At 39.5% G+C, this 15,175-nt stretch overlaps 1 protein-coding gene across 1 annotated transcript in view; it reads right to left on the minus strand.

The window, feature by feature from the left end:
• The window catches only part of dnah9 (dynein, axonemal, heavy chain 9), a 103,198-nt gene that overhangs the window by 24,572 nt on the left and 63,451 nt on the right, over nt 1-15,175 (minus strand). The window contains 10 exon segments of the mRNA XM_016239573.1: nt 764-904; nt 2,080-2,244; nt 4,046-4,250; nt 5,754-5,876; nt 5,967-6,202; nt 6,573-6,761; nt 7,963-8,082; nt 12,196-12,429; nt 12,789-12,950; nt 14,883-15,025. Of these exon segments, the coding sequence (XP_016095059.1) occupies nt 764-904; nt 2,080-2,244; nt 4,046-4,250; nt 5,754-5,876; nt 5,967-6,202; nt 6,573-6,761; nt 7,963-8,082; nt 12,196-12,429; nt 12,789-12,950; nt 14,883-15,025 (1,718 nt within the window).

The following is a 15,175-nucleotide window of genomic DNA, read 5'->3' on the forward strand; positions in this document are numbered from 1 at the left end:
CACTTTTGTAACTAGTTCTGGGGAAGATCAAGATTCCTCTGCATAAATTTGTACACAAAGGAAAAGGCAATTATTTTTTGATAGCTGTAAATTGTATCTTGTCAGCAGGATGACTGAAAACACAAGAAAACCAGCGTACAAACTAACTATACATTCATAATCTATTCTCCATTTATGTCTGCAAAGCTCTTCTTATGAATATTAAAATAAAGTGTTTCCTAAAGAATTCTGTGCTGCAGTTATAGGGGAAAAATAAAATAAAAATACAAGTTTATCCTTCTGGGTTTAAGTCTGACAATAGTATTGATAAATTGCATCTCAATACGTGAGTCACATATATAGATATTTTGTGTCTATTTTGGAATGATTCATTAAATGAACAGATGCTGGAAGCAGCGTGCTTGCTTTTGCTTGCAACCAGTGATGACGTATTGCCTATTTATTATCTTTGCATTATTTCATGGTACACAGTCTAAATCTCATCACATTCAGTTTGGATCAAACGATAGCGCAATATAAAACATAATAAAGTATAATAAATGTAGCCATAGTGATCCCTGTGTTATTAGCTAGTGCAGTAATACACTGAGCGTCTGTAGAACATTATATTAACTGCTGTAGTTCATGACGGCTAAATAGCTGTGTTAGCATGGGACAAACACAGCTCCATAAAAGCAGGAGAGAAACACAATAACTAAATCCTGGAGCACTGGGAAATAAACAACAGGTTTTTAAGAGCTTGTGCAGGTCAGGTTGGCGCTACCTTCAGAGAGAACTGGTACATGGGATGGATTTTATTGAGGTCGTTCATGATGAAGTATAGGAGCGAACCGCGGGCCGCCGCCAGACGGTAGTGTTCCCGCGCGTCATTGATCTCAGCCTCCGTTACCTTAGCCTCTTTCACCTGGAGCACAGCAAAACAAGATCAGGATCATTATTAATTTGTTAATATGTGTGTTAGTATGTATGTTAATATGCTGCTGAATTTAATCACTTTCATGACTAATAACTCAAATAAATATCAACAAATGTGACCCTGGAGCACAAAAGCAGTCTTAAGTCGCTGGGGTATATTTGTAGCAATAGCCAATAAAACATTGTATGGGTCAAAATGATCGATTTTTCTTTTATGCCAAAAATCATTAGGATATTAAGTAAAGATCATGTTCCATGAAGATATTTTGTAAATTTCCTACCGTAAATATATCAAAACTTAATTTTTGATTAGTAATATGCATTGCTAAGAACTTCATTTGGACAGTTTAAAGGCGATTTTCTCAACATTTAGATTTTTTTGCACCCTCAGATTCCAGATTTTCAAATAGTTGTATCTCGGCCAAATATTGTCCTAACAAACCATACATCAATGGAAAGTTTATTTATATCGTTTTATGGTAAAAATATTATTTTATTTTTTGACTATATAATTACATAAGTGTATAGACGTATGTGTCCATCTTGCCTTTTTGGTTATGTGTGTTGTTTTTAGTGTTATTGTAAGAATATAACTTACATTTTGTTGTAATATTCTTATTACATTTTGCTAATGAGATTGTATTGACTAAAACTACATTCATGAGTGGATTTTAATGTCAGATTTAACCATAATTGAATTAATTATATTTTTATATATTTCAATTTTATATTTTAATAAATATTATTATTATAATATAATTTTTATATAAATGGTAACTTTTATTTTAATTTTAATCAAATATATTTTATGGAAACTGTTGTGCTACTGTACATAATATGTATATTTATTATACAGTATCTAAAACTGCAAAGAAAACCATTGAAATTATGACAGTAAAAGACTGAAAAAATGCTCTGGTAGAAAAATGTTAATTTGTTAACTATAAGTTCCATGATGCTATATGGTGAAAATGGTGTTTGTCTGCATATTCTAATGGTAAAAAGTGATTTTAGTTATTTGTTTAATTGAAAGTTAATGAAATATATACTAATTTGTAGATCTGTAAAACTTAAAATATACTGTATTTTTATAGCAAAATTAATTTATTTAATGTAAATCACTCATGGGAAGATGTTACTGTAGCTGAAAACCCAAGAACACACCTTGACTTCAATCTCGGCCGCCGTTCGTTTGGTTATCTCCAGGTTCTCCACCAACTCGATGTCTCCCAGGAAGTTTCCGGACGCGGAGGAGAGCCGTGAGAGCAGGTTGTCCTCCAGAGTTTTCAAAGTGATTTTGAAGCCGTTCTGTTGCTTTGTGAGGTTCGACTACAAAGTAAAAGACACAGAAAGACGTGTGTGGAAGGATGTGCGAAGATTCGTGAAAACAAGAGCCAAGGGGCAAAGTCATGGACATGAGAGAGCATCTGAACAGCTGCAGAGATCAATGTATGCAGGAGAATTGAAGCTAGTCTTTGCGTGGATTAACGGACATCAAACACCACAGCCGCCAGCGTGTGATGGGATTGTCAATGCTGATGGATCCATTTCCCACGTTTGGATAGAGAAACAGACACACACACACACACACACACACACACACACACACACACACACACACTCTCTCACTGATGATCTCAAATCAGAGAGCCGTCATTGCCGGCGCGAGTATTGAACCGTCAAGACAAAACTCATTCCTGAAGAGGTCAATCTGCAAAAAAAACTCAAGTATAATAACGTCGCTCCGTCAGTGACCACCAGAGCCTCTGTGAGACTTTTACAAACAACAGCGCTGGAGAAAAACAGCTGGGTTCAGAGACACGACCTCTCATCAGAGAGGAGGAAAACAGGTATGTTCAACTATCCTGTCCTAATGAGTCACTCATTAATGATTACATTTCCACTGGCATCTTGTGCGTCCAATTAACCCAGACCTGCAAAACAAACAATTAACTAGCAGCCTTATTGTGAAGGAACTCGGTACGCTTACAATCTCAGCCGAGTAATTATGCAACCCAAAGTGACGTTGGTCAGATGATTTCAGAGGAGCAGAGTGGTCCTGCTCATTAGACGAGACTGATGCGGCTCTCCACCGATCACAGTGACATTTACTTCATCTAGTGGCCTTGGCGGATGTGCAGATCTCACGAAGTAATAAGATAAAAAACTGCTCAAGTTTGCTCAGCGCAATTATGTTGGTACTGCGTGATGTAAAACAAGCCAGGGATTAAAAACAAACCCTCTAAAAAACATCTAAATAAGAAAGCGTATCCCTGCGGTGCGGTTGCATAAGATCTAATTATAAATCCAGCAAACACTGACCGGAGTATAACGATCAGCGAGGAAACTCTGCTGAGGTGCTGAGGGATTGTCACGCTTTTCTTGCAACTTTTAATATGAATTAAGATGATAAGAGAGTTCAGTAGCGTTTCCCCATCTTTAGGATCTCAGCTATGATACACTAATTAATCAAGCTTCATTAAGTAACATTTCAATTTTACGGAATGCACATCTCAAAATAACCGCATTCACTTCCTGTCAGTTATTCAAAAACACTTCTTCGGTTTGTTGTAATTTGTTCTCAAATGAAAGCTTCAGCATCTTCAACATCTGTCAGACATTTCAGGAAGAGGAAATGAAGTAAAGCGAGAAAAAAAATGTTGATAGGCTGAAAAAAAAAAAACTTAATGGGGATGCTCTTAATGTGGCACAATTGCATGACCATTCCAGCTAATTACTTACAGTAATGTTATGCTAATGTACTAATATACATGTGCATATGTGTTGGTCATTAAAATAAAATGCTCAGGGAAAGTGTGCTAATTATATGCATGAAAGTGCAAAAAGTAATGCACCAATTACCCTTTTGTAAGCAAAGGTGAGAAGACTGGAGCCTCAAATATGCTTGCAGAACCGCTATGATTGACTGTTCTGTCCATCAGCGTATGCTGACTAATTATCTTTGAGTTCAGCCAATCTAGACCTCAGAAACTGATGAATCCAATTAAGCTCCAGAAAACCTGTCAAATACCATCTACTTAACCCGTCCCGCAATTAAGCGTGGAGAGAGTGATCTGATATGGCTGTGATGTTTCTCAGAGAGCGTCTGATTGAGAGGAGACCGACGTACCTTCAGCTCCTCCAGGTCGGGTCTCTCCATGCTGACCACGGCTGCCAGCAGCTGGTCCTCCAGCCCATCCCGTGTCACCGTGAAGTTGACCAGCGTACACTGAGCCTGGAGCTCCGGCTGGTAGTGAGGGTTTGCCAGCTTGGTGTGAAGGATCAGACGGAAACTGGGGTTGTACTCGCATTCCTTATCGCCGATCTTTATGTAGCTGTAGCGGATTAGAAACCAGAATCCTCTCATTATTTTATGACACTTTATCTATTTGCATCTGTAGATTTCAATTCCAATCTGTATCTTTAGAATTTTTTTCTCTTACATACAGCAAACTTTAGTTTTACATGGTGATTGAACTGAAATGTGTGTTGGCAGTGTGTGTACACATCAACCCTATAATGATAAAAACCAGCCAGTACTTTTTTTTTTTAAATCCCCAATAATAATGATCACTTTCTCAGATCAGACTGTTCTGAGATTCTTGGCAGAGTGACATAGTTCTGCTCAGGCACCTCCCACGATTGTTGATTGACAAGGCCGTCTTGCCTTAGACCCGCCCTGAGGGAGCTGTACACAGTCTACCATTGTTTTTCGACACCGGAGCAGGGACGTAGACAAGAATGGCTCCTAAGTGATTGAGGTGTTTTGTTGTTGGATGTAATAATGAACCTAGCAGTCGTCATTTACTCCCGACATCTGAGCCGCTGAAGACGCAGTGGATTACGTTTGTTTTTGAAGGGATTGCACCCCCCTGATCTACCTATGTTCGTGCGAATCATTTGTGATCCAGTTTCACCTACAGATGAAGTGAGTATAAGTTTTTTTCTTTATAATGTGCTAGTTAGCAAATTCCGCGGCTAAAGTTTACAGTCTCATGAAAACGGTTCATCACCCCACAGAAGAGAGGGGTGGAGTGAGCAGAGCTCATTAGCATTTAAAGGAACATGCACTAAAACGGCTTGCTGTGAACAGAGCTGTTTTTGACAGGGTAAAAAGGGTGTTGTTTTACACTACCACTGAGAAATTTTAACCAAAGTATGTTATAGACTTTTCATTAAGACCCTAAATAATCATATCAACTTGTGGAAAATGCACATTTAAAGGTGGAGTAAGCCATTTCTGGTAGCCAACGTTGACAATTTAAATCACCAAAACAAACACGCCCCTACCCCAAAAGGGTCTCGCCCCTATTTTGATAGCTCCGCCCCACACATACGTACGCAACCCAGGCAACGATTAGTTCTGTGATACAAAGCAAAACCAATGTTACACCGTGTCTACACCAGACACGAGTGGCGCGGCACGATAAAATACTATGGAACTCATTATAATCAGTGATGCTGTCTACACCATAGATATATATACATATCTATTGTCTACACTGGATGCGGCGCGGCACAACACCCCGCCATCTCTATCTGTCTATCACTCGGCTAATATCCGTCCTGTGCACTGAACGTTCTCTCCTCCACATCATGAGTAGACACGTCCCTTACTGCTGATTGGCTACAAGTTTGTTTTGCTATTCGGCCCGAATCAGTTTTCTAAAGCGGTTTTGAAAAATCACTTACCCCACCTTTAATGTACTGTGATTAAACAGCAAGGTTAATATAATTCACCTGTGGTGTTTTGTCTTAATAAAAGATGTTTGAAGGTCAAATTTTACCACCATATATAATGATAAATATGACTAATAACTACATTATAACGCTCTCACCGTCCTTTCTTTATGGTTTCACGTCCGAGTAGCGGACCGAGCACTGGATCCACCGCTTCCTCCAAATTCTCAATGAGGACAACTTCGCCTACAGATAACGCTCTCTCGATGGAGTCCAGATATCTGCATTAACACACACACAGTAAAGCAGACATCAGTAATGAATCGGGTTAAGCAGATATGGTGTGTATGCAGACATAATGTGTGTTCTACCCTCTCTGTCCAATCCTGATGAGTCGCAGCTCTTCTCCGTATTTGCTTTTGATCCATTTGATTCCCTGCAGCTGCGGATCCACCATGAGCGGCCATCGTTCGCAGCTGGTGAGTATGGTGGCGTTTTCAGTCGACATCCGGTCCGCAGGCAGACCCTCGTTCTGCCAGCCTGCGATGTCAGCGTCATCCGTCAGCATGGTCAGCGGGTCCAGACCCGGAGTCACCGGGATTGGCACCTGCAGGAAGAGCACTCACAGACTGAACCCTCACAAAAACAAATGACACCGATTAACAGAGGAATGAACTACCCTGTTGAAAAACAGAAACAGCATATGCTGGTTAGATATTGAAGCATGACAGCTGGTTTGAGCTGGTTTAAGCTGGTTATAAGCACATGACCAGCTTAAACCAGTTTAGGACCAGCTTAAACCAGCTCAAACCAGCTGCCATGCTTCAAAACATACTAACCAGAATATGCTGGGGTTTTCAACAGGGTATGCTTTAGATTTCAGGTGAAAGCCACACTGGCCTTAATCAAACACATGATCTCTTACTCTGTTAATCTTAAACATCTTAAAAGCTCAGTTTTTAGCCAGTGGGACAGACCTTGAGCTGGCTCAGGTACGGCCTCCAGCTGTTGTCCATCAGCTCCAGGCGGTAACGTTTGGTGAAATAGCCCAGATAGGAGACGAAGGCAGTGATGAGGAGCACGTCTCCACACAGAGTGCTCTCCTGATGCCTGAAGCTCTTCACCGCCTCTGCCCAGCGCACATTCTCCGATGCCAGACCTCCAACCTGAATACACACAACTCTATGAGTCTGACAATATCATTCAAAACACTCACAAAAACAAGCTCTAAGTAAAGTAATAAATATATATTATATTAAAGTAAATTACGTGTTCACCAAAGACGTGAGCTGTTTCTATTTGCCGGAAACTCAGAATCACAGTAATTCTGACAAGTGTATATGTCTGGAAAGCGTTTCGTCCATGTTCATTCCACCAATCAGAAAGTAGCAGCAAGCTAAATCTTAAGCTCCACCCACTCCCATAAAGCACCATGAATGACAAATTGAAAAGGTTCCCTTCGCTCTCAAAATATTTTAATATTTGCATATTTATTCATATTTAGCAAAAACATCAAATGTATAGTTTATATAATATATATATACAAAATTAACAACTTTAAATTAATAGCTTTATATTTCACCATCATTTTTAATTTGATGTCATTCGCATTTTATGTAATTTGCCATGCTTTATAGGATTGTAGCTCACGTTTGTCTTTTTGTCTGATTTTCAAATACTTTTCCTGCTTCAAATCGAAGTCTGTAGTGTTGTGATCCTCCTCATAGCTGGTTGGTTTGGTTCACATCTTATAATGCTTTAACCAAGACTTGCGAATGCAAAACGAATGTGAAAAAGACTTCTGGTACCAGTGCCACTGTCAAAGTGGACAGCACTAATGCAGCTTATTATGAAGTGCAACCATTCGGATTCCAGGCCAGATATTTAAAGGTGCCGTATGTAATTATTTAGATTTTGCTTGAGCAGCAACAACCAATTCTGAAATCCGGCATAATTTGCGTGATTGTGTCTGCTGCCCGCAGTGGTGTGGAAATGACGCACTTGACCTTTAACCCCTGGTCCACACCAAACCCCTTACACATGTTCAGGTCACTGCCGGATCACTGCTGTTCAACACACAATTATTCCCAGATCAAACAATCGCTGTAATGAATAACTCCAGCCGGTGCGCTTCAGGCAAACTAGCGCTGCTGCACGTGTTTATTTGTGTGATTTCCTGCTGATTTAGTATTGCTGCATGCTTCAACGGACAGCATAAATGACTTATTCTGGGGGTTTGCTGCATTTGAATTATTATTCAGAATTTTCTTCTGTTTTGCTGGCTCATCTAATTTTTTCTTAATTAAGACAGGAAGCAGCAGCTCTGGGTGTAACGTGGTGTTGATGCGTGCAGCGCTGGAGACTCACCAGGCGGTTGGCGAGAGCGATGGTGCGTGCCGTGGTCTCAGCCTCCTGTTGGCACCGCAGCTTGTCTGCTGTGGCTTTCTCAAACTTCGCCGTCAGCTTTGCCAAGTTCTCATTAAGTTGCTGTCAGGAGAAGAACACAGACAGAGGATGTTATAAGACAAAACAGGGGTAATGAAGTTTTAGTCTCAAGCTACTTGGAAAAAAATTAATTCATAATAAAACAAAATAATAAGGACTTCATTTTAATCTACATCAACATTTTAGTTAAAAAAGGAATTTATAAGGGAAAACGCACATTTTACGTCACGCTTCTTTCAAGTTTTTCAACACTTTCCACCTTTTGTCTTCAGTAATAAGTTTTAAAGAGAACCGTGGTGTGACAAATTCATTTTTAAAAAGTAAATGAATATAATATAAATGTAAAAAAAAACTGTTAATACGAGACCATTTAAGCTGTACGCATACTAATAAAAGCTTGATCAATTTTAGATTAAACATTTTAAATGTTGGCTCATCCAGTCAAATGTCTGTGTCTTTTCACTCATGTTTGTAGCTGCTTCATCTGCACATCGAAGAGAGCAGAACATCCTCACAAGTTCACATCAAAGAGCACGAGCCTAATATTGCATTGTTAAAATACCGTAAATCATCTCAAAAGAGACCGTTTGAGATGAAAAGGCAAAAGAACTCTTAGATAATAGACAATTGGCGCTGCTGTTATCATCAACCACAAGTCTGGACTGATCTCCGTCATCATCATAAAGAAGGTTACATCATAAACATGCTTATCTTGAGCAAAGAAAAACAATGCAGATTCTCATTTAGATATGCACTGCTTAATGAGTGGCTATAAAACGGAAAAATCCACCTCTACGCCCACAAATGTGGGCAGGGACCAACTAGCTTGAATTGATATCCGCTCTCCGCTAATTACATGTTACGGGGTCCCACCTCAATAAAGCAGCACCAATAAACTTTCTGCCTCATTAGCAGCAACTTTTAATTTAGATTTCTAGCCAGGCCGGCTCTCCTCTCATCGCTAATGTAAAGAGGCTATTCTGGTGGGCGTGGATCTCTAACAGCACTATCGGATGTATCTTGTGTATGTGTGAATTCTGACTTTACATTTTCCCCTCCCGTCGCTTGCAAGCTCAATCTTAGCACACAAATGAGCTTTCTGATAGCTTTTCCACTGAAGGGTGGAGGGACGAGGACGAAGCGCTGAAGCCATTACCTGAGAAGAACGTTTGAGCCGGTCTATGCCGGCGGGATTAACGTGTCAGGAAGCATAAAGCAGCTCAAACAGAAGGACACATTAGATAAGTCATAATGTCTCAGTCATAATAATTAGCACAGTGTAGCTGAGAACACAATTATTGCTAATAAGGAGATTTGCTGTAGAAAATGTGAACTGTGTCACTCATGCAAAAGCCACCGGCACGTTGCTAGGGTGTTGCTATTTTGCTAGTCTCTATGATAGTCTGAGGCCAGAAAACACTCGGAATAGACAGTGTTAAACAGAATCAAATTATTCTTCGTTACTATTTTCATCTGTTTTCACTTAAGAAAAAGCTTCTGAAAAATGTCCATTCCTAAAAAGACATTCTCATTGTTCAAGGTTGTAAAAAATTATATTTATAAGTTATGTTAGGATAGCCTCACACTTGACTTAAATCCTAAAAGATACTGTTTATTTAATTTTTAAATATTAAAATATTATAATAGTAGCTACACATAATACAAGTTTTTACAAATCTTATTTAATTAAGGTTATTAATCCTAATGCTGTGTTCCAATCATTTTGAACAGAGATGATTTTTTTACTGAAAAACAAACAAATGATTAAATAAATAAATAAGTTAATAATTAACTAGCTAACTGACATTGCTCACACAGGGTATAACTACATATCCAAAAAATGTTTGAAAATTTTTATACTTTTTTGAGATTTTTTTTTCATACCATGATTCACTTCGCTGTTCCAGGTCAAAAATGACCTGTCTTTAACAAATAACGGTAACACTTCACTTAAAGCCTTTATGTATAATGCATTATAAATGTTATTAAAGGGTATAATGCATTATAATTATTCATAATGTGCACTGTAATACATTATATCTTGTCGTAAATAATTATAACCGAATTTAAATGCATGTGTAACAATGAATTGATGTTATAATGTACTAACTGTGGTTTCAATTATTATTCATGAGATTGTACAATGTATTGTAAGGTGCATTACAAGGCATAATTAATGCATTAAAACTACTTTTATAATGCATTATACATAAAGGCTTTAAAGGGTTAGTTCACCCAAAAATGAAAATTCTGTCATGCATTACTCACCCTCGTGTTGTTCCAAACCCGTAAGACCTTCGTTCATCTTCGGAACACAATTTAAGATATTTTTGATGAAATCTGAGAGCTTTCTGACCCTCCCATAGACAGCAAGGTAACTACCATGAATCATGATCAAGGCACAGAAACATAGTCAGGACATCGGTAAAACAGTCCATGTGACGTCAGTGGTTCAACCGTAATTTTATGAAGCTACGAGAATAATTTTTGTGCGCAAAGAAAACAAAAATTATAACTTTATTCAACAATTCTTCAGCAGCAGCACAGCATGATTCGTGATGCTCTCCAAAATGGTGCCAGGGTGATGCGGAGGAGAATTGTTGAAGTGTTGGATTCATCAAAAATAATCACAATTTGTGTTCCGAAGATGAATGAAGGTCTTACAGGTTTGGAACAACATGAGAGTGAGTAATTAATGACAGAATTTTCATTTTTGGGTGAACTATCCCTTTAAGTTACCCAAATTTCTTATAAATTAGCACAGGTTTTGTCTTTCTTATTGAATCTAATTTATGGTAGGCCTCATTGATCCGAGCTTATGCTCCTCAGTTTTTCAGTGAATATTGACAAAATTACCCAAAAGTAATGCTTTTTTCACTCAAAACTGAGGTCTATTAAGGCCTACGATCAATCAGTTCCAAAAAGAAACAGAAAACCTGAGCTAACTGAAAGAAAATGAGCTGAAATCTACCGTACTCTGGGGTATGGGATCCAATCCTCAACAGTAAGTTTGAATAACAGTGATAGTATTGCTCATCTTACATGCTAAAATTATACAGTAGGCCATAAAACCACATGACAGAAAAGAATGACATTTTTCTAACACAATAATCATAGATCAATAGAAGCCAGAGGGCTGACCGGGTGATGTTTTTGACAGACTTGCTCCATTAGCGGTGTCAGGAGAATGACAGGGACAGCAATACGTTTGCTGGGAAGAGAAACACTGAAAGCACATCCTACGCCACTCGCATTTAAAACACCAGCAGCATAAACATTAAAGCTGAACCGCATCAGACTTCTACTGGCTCCTTACATGAGGCACATGTGTTTCATTTACATTCAAGAGGACCTATTAATGAAGAATATGTATGCTGACCACTGAAAACATAAATTAGCTAATGGTACATGAATTTATGACATGGAAATGAATCTTATAGCTGAGCTGCAAGCACTCACTCCAATGCTTTTAATGCATGTCCCGCTTTACCTTCTGGAATATAATTATTTTTATTCGTTTCACCTCCACTCTACCATTATTATGTACAAATAATTAAATACAAGTAATCAATAAAAGTGTTTAATTGTTTTAAGGACAGCAGTGAAAGAACATCTAGTTCTGTCAAGACCAATATCATCAAATATGATTCTGCTCTGGGCAAGAACTCCCTTCGCATCAATGCAGTCTAGCATGGATGAGAGCAGGGAGAGCAGCAATAACCCCCCCCCAGGGTAAACAGAACAGAACCAACATAAATGTATTGCAAATATCATTAATGTTTAATAAGGGGAATCAGAAGCTGATCCTGACTGGACGAGAGGAGGAGCTGGGGATGGAGGCGGGTAATTAGCTATTGAGCAACGCGAAAGCTGCTGATAATACTGAAGGACCTTATATATGGGTGCTGTGATAGGTGTTGCATCCTTATGAGTAGATGTGGATCAGCTGATGCGAGCTTGACTAACGTGACATGCCAGAACTAACGCTTCGCTTGATTTCACTGGAAGCAGCCAAATAATCCTAAATGCCAGTAAGTCATTAGATATTTATCTTGTCATTTATTATGCTATGCTGAGTGAGTAACTCTGGGTTTATAGTTCATTGACGTTACACGATAAGGGCCTGATTTTGAACAGGCACACAAAGAGACGCACCTGAGCAGTCGTACTGTTGAGCTTCTCCAAGCCGTTTTCCAGTCGCTCCATCTTGGAGGTCAGATCTTTCTTCTTGAGCGCCAGCAGGTTCCCGTACAGCTTGATCTGCTCCAGGAAGGACTTGGGCGTGGTGTAGTTGTATCGCCGCTCGTTGGCCAGGTAGTCTTTTGAGGTCTTGTTCACGCTAATGTGTACGTAGGCCATGAATTTACTCACCGAGTCCTTCACCTCTGGCTAGATCAGTGAAAAAAATGCAGTTCATACATGAAATATAATTACCAGAATATTGCCAGAAATGTCATACCACTGAGTCGTCACAGCTGTTTAATTTTCCCCTGAAATATAATGCAGAAACTGAGTGCACAGTGCTTGGCCAATCTAATTATGTTCTTCATGACTTGAGGCACCTCAGAAAAAAAAAAATCACACTCTGCATTTGCTTTTGAATGTATTAGATGACATTGAGACACATTACTGCAGTAAGAGAGGTGCGTTTGTCTAACCAGCTGAGACCTTCAGTGCTCTGGATTGAGGGAATCATGATAAAACCATTTGATGAAGATGTATTGTTTCTGAGTTGATGGGCGTCTCACCTGGATGTGCTCCACGTCCTGCAGGAACCTCAGGCTGACCGACTCTAGCGCCTCCTGTGGCCACTCGTGGAACCAATCGATGGCGGTGCAGTTGACCACCGCAGGAAACTTCCTGCTGCGCACCCTCAGCTTACTGCCCACCGGAGAGAAACACAGCGCCACCTGCAGGACAACATCAGTGTTGGTTAAACGCTCTCCCATAACAATCACAGGAAGGCGGTGTCAGTTGTAGCTGGTTGGTGTTTTAATATTATACCAGCTTTCTTGGCTATTTTGATGGTAACAATATAAAATGGCAATTTAAAAACCTATAATGAGGTTTAAAATGGATTACTAAAATGTCTTCAAAAGTGTTTGTTGAGTGGTTTTGAGTTTTAAAAAGTCAGTAGACATGACTGTAAACTGTTAAACTGTTTCTAAAATGTCAAATGCATGGTGCAATAGAGCGCAACAGTCAGCTGTGGAAGAAAAACTCTTAGGTTCTTAGAGCTCTTAGGTTGTTAATTGATTAATCATATATGTGGTTGTTGAATCTGTTCCTGTTATTTCTACTTATTTTTAAAATAAATACATAGTTCAGTCATGAAACTCTAGATGGCGCAGGCGACGTGTTGTTAACGTAACCAATGATATTCAGAGAGTTAAACGACTTGGCACAGCTGATTGGTTCATGCTGCATATGCAGCCAATGAGCTTACTGCCTTGCATTTATATGGATGGCTAGCATTCACTAGAGATTCCTGCAGCGCGCTTTCAGAGTTCCTCTGAAACCCTTCACCTTCCCCAGCTCCACCTGTATAGATCTGCTACGGGTTATTTTATATGCTATTTGTGCAGCAGCAGTATGTCTTAAATACTCATGGCACCGTATCGCCATATGCATTGGCAGTAGCAAGTTCCTGTACTTGCTTGCAGCAGCAGCAATAATCTACAACTACAGCAATAACCAACAGCAGCAGCAATTCAGCAGCAGCGTACCAAATACATTAACATTGTCATATCCATCACCATGCTAAAATCTTCAGGGAGTTGTCATGTTTGAACTGTGGTGAAAAACTTCAATCTATATATATCTAAAACTATATACTGTATATCTATCTATATATATATATATATATATACTGTATATATATATATGGCACATCAACCATAACTCCTTCAAAAACAGCCAGAAACCTTGTGGTTATGATTGATGATCAGCTGAATTTCTCAGACCAAATTGCTAAAACTGCCCGGTCCTGAAGATTTGCTTTATTCTACATGAAAAAGATCAGGCCCTTTCTTTCGGAACATGCTTCACAACTCCTTGTTCAAGCTCTTGTTCTGTTCAGGTTGGACTATTGCAATGCTCTCTTGGAAGGTCTTCCAGACAGTTCTATCAAACCTTTAAAATTAATACAGAATGCGGCTGCAAGATTAATTTTTAATGAGCCGAAAAGAATGCATGTCACACCTCTGTTTATCAGTTTATACTGGCTACTAATAGCTGCTCGCATAAAATTCAAGGCACTAATGTTTGCCTACAAAACCACCACTGGCTCTGCACCCCTTTACCTAAATTCATTACTTCAGACTTATGTGCCCTCTAGAAGCTTGATTTCTGCAAGTGAATGTCGCTTTATTGTGCCATCCCAAAGAGGCACAAAATCACTTTCACAGACTTTTAAATTAAATGTTCCCTCTTGGTGGAATGACCTGCCCAACTCAGTCCGAGCAGCTGAGTACTTAGCTATCTTCAAGAAATGGCTAGAAACACATCTCTTCCATCTTTATTTGACCCTCTAACTCTAACTCTATTTTATCTATTTGTTTTCTTTTTGTATCCATCCATCCATCCGTCAATCCATCCATCCATTCAGCTGTCCACCTATACATCCATCCATGCATCCATCCCTCCACCCCTTCGTCAATCTATCCGTCCATCCATCCACCCATCCATCCATGCGTTAACCCATTCGTCCATCTATCCGCCCATCTGTTCATCAGAACCAGCCCTCGGACAGACCGCCTCTCTGTTTGTGTTGATCTAGTCACATTTCGAGAGCCGAGACTGTCGGAGTATAAAGGCTTCATGATTCACTTCTGCTCACGTACTTTGAGTTGCCTACGGACACGGTCGATGAAGAACTTCCAGCAGTTCTCCCTTGTGTCCATCAGACCCTGGCCACGCACTTCATTCCTTAAAGAACCGATGATGTTCTCCACCTCATCATCAGGGAAGAGGTCTGGGATTTCACCTGTGATGAAGACAAAACGATGATGATGGAAGCAGAGCAGTCAGACAGATGCTGGCAACATCTGAGAGCATGATATCAGTCTTACAAAGGAATATTCCAGCGCTCTGAAAGATGGAAACAGCCAACGGCATAATAAATATGCCATAGACC

This window comes from Sinocyclocheilus grahami, unplaced genomic scaffold (assembly GCF_001515645.1).
Source record: "Sinocyclocheilus grahami isolate Dianchi unplaced genomic scaffold, SAMN03320097.WGS_v1.1 scaffold569.1, whole genome shotgun sequence".
Classification (NCBI taxonomy): domain Eukaryota; kingdom Metazoa; phylum Chordata; class Actinopteri; order Cypriniformes; family Cyprinidae; genus Sinocyclocheilus; species Sinocyclocheilus grahami.